Genomic DNA, 8,032 nt, shown 5'->3' with positions numbered 1-8,032 from the left:
TAGCCTATAGAATCACTAAGACTTGGAATCAACTCGCAGGTAGGAGGTTAGATTTAGCTCTGGAAACCCCACCCCCCAGAAGGTCGCGGCCATTGGGCAGTCACCCTCACAAGCCCGCCTTCCGGTCCGTTTTGCCCCGCCTCATCTTCCGGTTCTGACGTCTCCTCGCGTCATCACCGGGCGACTGACTAAAGGTTTCCGGGAAGGGCCTTCGGGGTAGGCAGGTGCGGTCCCGGTGGAGGGAGGTGGGAGGCGGGGTCGTGGACCCTGAGCCGGGCTCAGTCATGGAGAGCGGAGGACGGCCCTCGGTGTGCCAGTTCATCCTCCTGGGCACCAGTTCTGTCGTCACTGCTATCCTGTACTCCGTATACCGGCAGAAGGCCCAGGTCTCCCATGAGCTCAAGGTCAGTGCTGGGGCTGGACTGGCCTCAGACGGGTCATCTCTGCGCCCAGTAATGATGAGCCCACGATTCACCTTGGGCCACTCCACATCCAGAAACTACGGAGGAGGAAACAGGCTGTGAGAGTGTCACCTGACCAGTAAATGGAGGAGCTAGGAGCAGAATTTAGGTCTCATGATAAAGATTTTATGCCCATTTTCTCTTAAGTTCTCTCATAATTCATAATGAATCTTGATTTCATTAATTTATTCGGCAAATATGTATTGAACACCTAGTATGCTCTGGTAGCGTAGTGCCTAAGGCACTTGATTGCTAACCAGAAGGCTGGCGGTTCATATCCACCAGCCACTCCTCGGAAGGAAGATGGGGCAATCTACTTCCGTAGTGATACTGCCTCGGAAACCCAAGGAGGCGTCGCTATGAGTCGGGTCTGACTCCAGGGCACATAACAACAAGAACAGTATGCTCCAGGCACTGAAGATATAGCAATGAGTAGAACAGATGAAAGGCCTGGTGCTCACGATATTCCATATGACAAATGGTGATAAATGCTATAGAGTAATGCATGGAAGAGGGGAAAGGGAATGCTAGAGAAAGGAGATTTGCTGTTTTAACTAAGGCGACATTAGTCCAGAATCCAGGAAGAGATGAGAAAGTAGATCATGCAGATATCTAGAGGAAGAGCACTTGGAACAGCAAGTGGGGAGACCCTGGACTAAACCCAGCTACTTACCCACTCAGCTCCTTGTTACTTCAAAATCGTCTTTTTCACGGGATAGCTGTTTTAAAATTAATACTTTTTTTGAACTGAACTTTACAGTTTACAAAACACATTTCCATCTTGATTTTAATTTTTTTTCTTTTTAGTGATTCATTGAGTTAGGTAAAATAACAATTACCTCCAGATTGCAAATTGAGACACAGGAAAGATCTTACAGATAGCAGCCTGGAATTGAAACTTAGGTCTTTTGATTCCAAGTGTAGAATTTTTTTCTAATTAGCCACATTGCTTTGTTGTGAATGTCTGACTGGCCTGTGAGAGATGGACCTGTTTAGGTCAGGGACAGGGTCTTATTATTCCTTCTTGGTTCTAACTTGATGTTGCTAAGTGGTAGATGTTCAGTCAAGGGCCTGCTTGCCCTTTATATGAAAGATGGAGTCCCACACCTGGCCAAATACAGTATCATCACGTTGTTTTCAGAAACGGCCTAGAAGCAAATATGTGAAATCCCTGCTGTGAGGGGAATTTTGAAATCTGTCAGGAATGAGCCAAGTTCCCAGGCAATTAGATTTGCAGTGAGAGTGGCAGCCTAGTGAGATTCCAGCTGCCCTCTCATTTGCCTAATTAAATAACAGTGTTTGGCTGTGAGTGTAGCCCGTGTTTCACTTTGTGACTCTGAAGTCAGTTTGGCATCAAGTTGGCTGGATGTGGGATTCTCTAAAGTGGTGAGCTTTCCAGGGACTATCTTTGCATGACTTTAAACACCTTTGCCAACCAGTAACCAAATGAGGATGAAATAGTCCTTTTCTGGAAAAAGAGGTGCAACTCCTAATATTTTAGATTTTATTTTCTCAATCAGATCACACCACTTCCAGAGTAGGGCTCATGTCTTATCCTTTGGTATCTGTAATAGTGATGTTGTTAGGTGCCATTGGTAGTGACCTTATGTACAACAGAACGAAACACTGCCTTGTCTTGCCATCCTCATGATCCTTGCTATAATCGAGCCCATTGTTGCAGCCACTGTGTCAGTCCATCTTGTTAAGGGTCTTCCCCTTTTCCACTGACCTCTGCTTTACCAAACATGATATCCTTCTTCAGGGACTGGTCCCTTTTGACAACATGACCAAAGTACATGAAATAAAGTCTGGCTATTCTCTCTTCTAAGGAGCATTCTGGCTGTACTTCTTCCAACACAGATATGGTCATTCTTCTAGCAGTCTATGATATTTTCAATATTCTTTGCTAGCACTACAATTCAAATGCATTGATTCTTTGGTCTTCCTTATTCATTATCTGGCTTTCACATGCATATGAGGCAATTGACAATACCATGGCTTGGGTCAGGCTCATCTTAGTCTTTAAAGTGGTGTTTTTGCTTTTTAACACTTTAAAGAGGTATTTTGCAGCAGATTTGCCCGATGCAATGTGCTGATTTCTTAACTGTTGCTTCCATGGGCATTGATTGTGGATCCAGGTGAAATTCCTATCATAGTGATAGGAATGCATTTTCGTGCCAGCCCCTGGGCTGGGTTCTTTAATACTGTAAGGCTCATTTAATCTGCATAAAAATCCTGTAAGCTTGTGTTTCACCCTCCTTTACAGGTCTGGAAACTGAGGCTCAGATAAATTACGTTGCATAAAGTCAAAACATGATTGTTAAGCTTAGTTCACACTAAGGTCTTTCTGACCATACCACACTTTCTCTTTTTATAACTTCTAAACCACCGTTCTGTGGTAGATACTTTACTAGTTGTGTGACTTTGGGCTATCACTTCACTTCTCTAAGCCTCAGTTTCCTTATTTGAAGTAGGAGATAATCATAATGCCTACCTTATAGAAATGTTGTTGTTGTTATGTGCCCTTGAGTCGGACAGGCAGTATCACTACGGAAGTAGATTGCCCAACCTTCCTTCCGAGGAGTGGCTGGTGGGCTTGAACCGCCAGCCTTCCGGTTAGGAATCAAATGCCTTAGGCACTATGCTGTCATAATGCCTACCTTATAGGAATGTTAGGAGCAAAAAAATGCCTTTAAAGTGCTTAGCATAGTGCCAGGTAATAGTATATCTAAGTGCTTATTTATTCATTAATTTATTCATCAAACATTTATTGAGTGCTGTGTGCCAGGCCATGTTCTCGGCTCGAGGGGTACAGTGGTAAACAAGGCAAGACAAGGTCCTAGCCCTCCCAGTCCGGTGGAGGGAGAAACATAATAAATAAGTAAATTGTATTGTTGTTGTTGTTATGTACTGTCGAGTTAGACCTGACTCATGTCGAGTTAACCCCTCCTTGGGTTTCCGAGGCGATATCACTACAGAAGTAGATTGCCCAACCTTCCTTCCGAGGAGTGGCTGGTGGGTTTGAACTGCCAGCCTTCTGGTTAGCAGTCAAATGCTTTAGGCACTACGCCACCAGAGCTCCTAAGTTGTATTAGTTGTTATTTTTATTATCTTTTCAGTGTAGGTGGTTAATTGACTGGATTCTTTCATCCTTGCTCCTTGTCATTTACTGTATTGACTCCTTGTGTTTACTGTGTAGCAGTAACTTAAACTTGTTATCTTTCACTTAGAGCGACCTCATGTGACAAAGTGGAACTGCCCCGATAAGATTTTCTTGGTGATAATCTTTAAGGAAGCAGATCGCCAGGTCTTTCTCTGGAGCTGTTGGATGCGTTTGAACCACCAGCCTTTTGGTTAGCAGCCTAGCACCACCAGGGCTTCTTAGCTTAAACTTAGAGTGGTCTTAAATGTGTGTTCAGCACCTCATCACCTCTTTAGAGATTAATTATCTGACATTAATTAATGTTAATGGGAATGTAGGGAAAACAGGGACTGTCCTTTGTTTGTCCCTGAATCCCTAGCACCTAGCACAGTGCCTAGCACATAATGCTTAGGAAATCTCTGTTGATTTTATTGATTATTTGTTTTGGTTTTCTGGTTTCCCAAGCACAGCAGGTTGAAAAGGATGAGTTGTTAGGGGTTGGAAAGGAGGGCTTGTTAGAGGACAGCGGCAGCAGAAGAAGGGTCTGGCACCAGTTAACAGATTGCCCTAATAAAGCAAAGGCATCCCTTTATTAATAATGCAGAGTATTAGTCCCTAAAGATGGTGGTGGTAACAGTACCTGTCATTCTTCAAGCCCCTGCCATGGACTTGGCACTAAATTAGGTGCTTTATACATAAATCCTGTGGATCTATTGCCCTGTGTTACCAAGAAATTATGAAATTATGTTCATTCTTCAGTACGGAGATAGCAAATTGATTAGTACCTTTCATAATTTCTTTTAAAATAGAAAGAAGTGTTTGTTTCAGATAGCTGGAGAAAGAATGGATGTGGCATCCCCATTCTCCAGTGATGCCAGCAAGCTGAGCCGTTGCCCTGTGCTTGTTTAGGCTTTGACACTTATAGGACACAGCTATTGAGTCTGAGTCTCTGTGGTCTCCTTCCTGCCCAGTTTCTTCATTTTCTCAACATGAGAAAAGTGAACAGGCTTTTTCTTTTTTGCCCTTTAAGTTTGATTGAGCATGTCAGTATCTAGCAGTTAATTCAATATACTGTTTGCATTTTTAGGGAGCTAAAAAAATCCACTTGGGTGAAGATCTAAAGAGTATTCTTTTGGAAGCACCAGGAAAATGTGTGCCTTATGCTGTTATTGAAGGTATGTTTGGTTATTAGTCAAATGAAAACCAATCCTTTCTTCTAAAAGTTTGATAAAGATGTGCTTGAATGATATTATGGGTCCTTTGTGACAATAGGGCTGTGAAGCAGGACATGAGTTTTAGGGTCAGAAAAACCTGGGTTATTGCTGTGTGGTCTTGGGGAAATTACCAAACCTTTCTGAACCGCTGTTACCCCATCTCTAAAATAGTACCCTTACAGAGTTGTTGTAAGACTTAAATGATGTAATCCATGTCAAATGCTTAGCAGACTGTCTCCCAGATGTAACTTATGGTGATGAAATTTTCATCATCTTTATTAATTAAACTAACTGAAGCAAAAATAAAAATTTAAATAACCTTAAAGGAGAGGGCAGAGGTATTCTTCAGAAATAACACAATATTTTTCCACTTAGGAGCTGTGCGGTCTGTTAAAGAGACGCTCAACAGCCAGTTTGTGGAAAATTGCAAGGGGGTGATTCAGCGTCTGACACTTCAGGAGCACAAGATGGTTTGGAATCGAACAACCAACCTTTGGTAAGTGTTCTTTCTCCTCCGGCCAAAAAACGCACAGCTGGCCTTTCAGATGCTGACATCCTGGGAATGGTATCTGTGACTTCAGCTTCACCTGCAGCAGGTTGGGCATTAGCCCCTCTGTGCTGGTGTGGTCCTCCTACGTCAGCATTTCCTCAGGCGTTTTCTTAGAACGTGTGTGCCCGCGCTCCTTTCAGACCTACAGAATCCAGATTTCTAGGATGGGGGACCTGGAATCTGATTTTAATGATGTCCCTGTTGATTCTTACACACAATAAAGTTGGAGAGCTATCAATTTATGGGTTTATTAAAACAATTTTACGCTGTTACAGGGAGTACTATTTCTCCAACTGATCCTAGTGGTTTTGTTTTGGGTATTTGTTTTACAGTGGCCAAGGGAATAAGTGGGACAGGTCATTTATGATGGTATTTGTGGTCCCACTGATACCACCTGAGGACCTAAAAATGTAGACTCCCTATTATGAGGCAGTTGGATAATAATGATTTCTCTTGTGTTTTGTTTGTTTGTTCCTTCAGACTCTATTCTGTCTTTCTGACATTTAGGTGATCTCATCTCTGCCCCAGGTATTTAGTGTTTGCAATCTTTTTTTTTTTTTTTTTTTACCTGAGTTCTCTCATTCTTTTAGGAATGACTATTCAAAGATCATCCATCAGAGAACCAACACGGTACCCTTTGACCTGGTGCCCCTCGAGGATGGTGTGGACGTGGCCGTCCGAGTGCTGAAGCCCCTGGACTCGGTGGATCTGGGCCTGGAGACTGTGTATGAGAAGTTCCACCCTTCGATCCAATCCTTCACTGATGTCATCGGCCACTACATCAGTGGTGAGCGGCCCAAAGGCATCCAGGAAACAGAGGAGATGCTGAAGATTGGGGCCACCCTCACAGGGGTGGGTGAACTGGTCCTGGATAACAGCTCTGTCCGCCTCCAGCCCCCCAAGCAGGGCATGCAGTACTACCTGAGCAGCCAGGACTTCGACAGCCTGCTGCAGAGGCAGGAGTCAAGTGTCAGACTCTGGAAGGTCCTGACGCTAGTGTTTGGCTTTGCCGCCTGTGCCACCCTCTTCTTCATCCTCCGAAAGCAGTACCTGCTGCGGCAGGAGCGGCTGCGTCTCAAGCAAATGGAGGAGGAATTCCAGGAGCACGAGGCCCAGCTGCTGAGCCAAGCTACGCCCGAGGACAGGGAGAGTCTGAAGAGTGCCTGTGTCGTGTGTTTGAGCAACTTGAAGTCCTGCGTCTTCCTGGAGTGCGGGCACGTCTGTTCCTGCACTGAGTGCTACCGCGCCTTGCCAGAGCCCAAGAGATGCCCCATCTGCAGACAGGACATCACCCGCGTGGTTCCCTTGTACAGTAGCTAACTGTCCTGGAGCCTCACAGTCTGGCCTGGAAGTAACTACCCCTTTCCAGGAATTCTTATCTTGAGACCTTTCAGAGAGCAGTGGTGGGGGTGACTGCCAGTTTTCAGGTGTGACTGAGGTGTGGGAGGACAGGACGGAGGAAACCTGCCTGATCCCACATGTCCAGCCACTGAATGAGACCTTCCCAGCCTGAGGGCAACTTTTCCACACGGAGCACGAGAATTGAAGACCCACCCTGGGTGCCTGTGACAGCATGGAGCCCCTTCCCAGGAGCCAGATAACTGTGCTTGTGCCTGGAAACCCCTCCCCTTGTAAGTGCTAAAGCCAGTGATCTTCAGATCCCGTATTGCTGTCTCTGGTCCTTTCTGGTGAACGGGTGATTCCTGTGGACAATTCGGCCTGGCCCCTGGCTTGAATGACTGAACCAGAAGAGGGGGGATACTTGGGATCTGAGGGCAGTATGTGCCTTGAGACCTGCCTCTGGAGACGCACTGTCTTAGTTTTTTTTTACAGTTTTGCTCATAACCTAGGAAAAAGTCCTTCATAATTTTCAGGCAAGACACATGAATTGTATCACTTTCACCTCACTGCTGGCCCCCAAACGTGCACCTGTGTGTAGAGGACATAGGAGAGTGAAATGCAGCACATCTGCCTTCCAGCAGATGGATGTCACACCAGTCAGCAGGACAAGGAGCGGTCACTGGAGAGGGCAGTGAGAATGGCGTCAGTCAACGCATAGTCCTCAGCAGAGCTGGAGTCAGAGGCCAGCTTGGTTGCAGCCCTCCCATTGTCTTGACTGACCTAGGGGACTGACCTCAAGACATGGCCACGAGAGCACACTCCTCTGGCCCTGATTTGGAACTTGTATGGCTAGCGGGTGCCACAAGTCCCCTTCTGAGGATGAGCTGGACAGGCTTCACCACCCAAAGGACACAATCCAGACGCAGCTGCCCTCATCAAGGAAAAGCAGCCCGCCAGCATCCTGAGCGCTGAGCCTTCTCAAGGCTGCTTCCCAAGCCCCTGCCCATGAAGAATTAACACCCCATGGGTGTGATGACATCACCCCTCCCACATGACCACATCCCCTTACCTGCCCTTCTTGAGCTTGTACAAGTGCAAGAGGGGTGGGAACCCTGTCGCCACCTCTCACTAGTCAGAGGCCACAGGCACAGCTCTTTTTTACTTCCCTGTCCTGTCTTTGAATATTGGATATTCATCCCCTGGTCCTCTTGTTCTTTTGTGCGGGGGAAGGGGGTACTCTCAGGGGCCTGCACTGTACTATGCAGTGTCCAGTGTGGACAGCACAAATTAAACTCTTTGGAACCAAGTGTTAGCTGTCAGTTTG

The 8,032-nt window shown here is 45.9% G+C and overlaps 1 protein-coding gene across 1 annotated transcript; it reads left to right on the top strand.

The window, feature by feature from the left end:
- Positions 1-284: 284 nt before the first annotated feature.
- On the top strand, positions 285-6,687 carry MUL1 (mitochondrial E3 ubiquitin protein ligase 1). The gene is made up of 4 exons (XM_007935656.2): positions 285-404; positions 4,691-4,778; positions 5,193-5,313; positions 5,958-6,687. The coding sequence occupies exons 1-4, from the start codon at positions 285-287 to the stop codon at positions 6,685-6,687; spliced, it is 1,059 nt and encodes a 352-aa protein (XP_007933847.1).
- Positions 6,688-8,032: the final 1,345 nt, after the last annotated feature.

The sequence above is a fragment of the Orycteropus afer genome, unplaced genomic scaffold (assembly GCF_000298275.1).
Source record: "Orycteropus afer afer isolate SDZICR_OR568_19922 unplaced genomic scaffold, OryAfe1.0 scaffold00031, whole genome shotgun sequence".
Lineage (NCBI taxonomy): Eukaryota > Metazoa > Chordata > Mammalia > Tubulidentata > Orycteropodidae > Orycteropus > Orycteropus afer.
Note: the sequence above shows the minus strand (reverse complement) of the source record. Positions and strands in the feature narration are given on the sequence as shown.

What these genes read in the sequence shown, in the direction of transcription:
- MUL1 (XM_007935656.2), top strand. Translation starts at nt 285, where the DNA reads ATGGAGAGCGGAGGACGGCCCTCGGTGTGCCAGTTCATCCTCCTGGGC. An exon ending in AGGTCTCCCATGAGCTCAAG is followed by an intron (nt 405 to 4,690) that starts GTCAGTGCTGGG and finishes TTGCATTTTTAG; the next exon opens with GGAGCTAAAAAAATCCACTT. An exon ending in GCCTTATGCTGTTATTGAAG is followed by an intron (nt 4,779 to 5,192) that starts GTATGTTTGGTT and finishes TTTTCCACTTAG; the next exon opens with GAGCTGTGCGGTCTGTTAAA.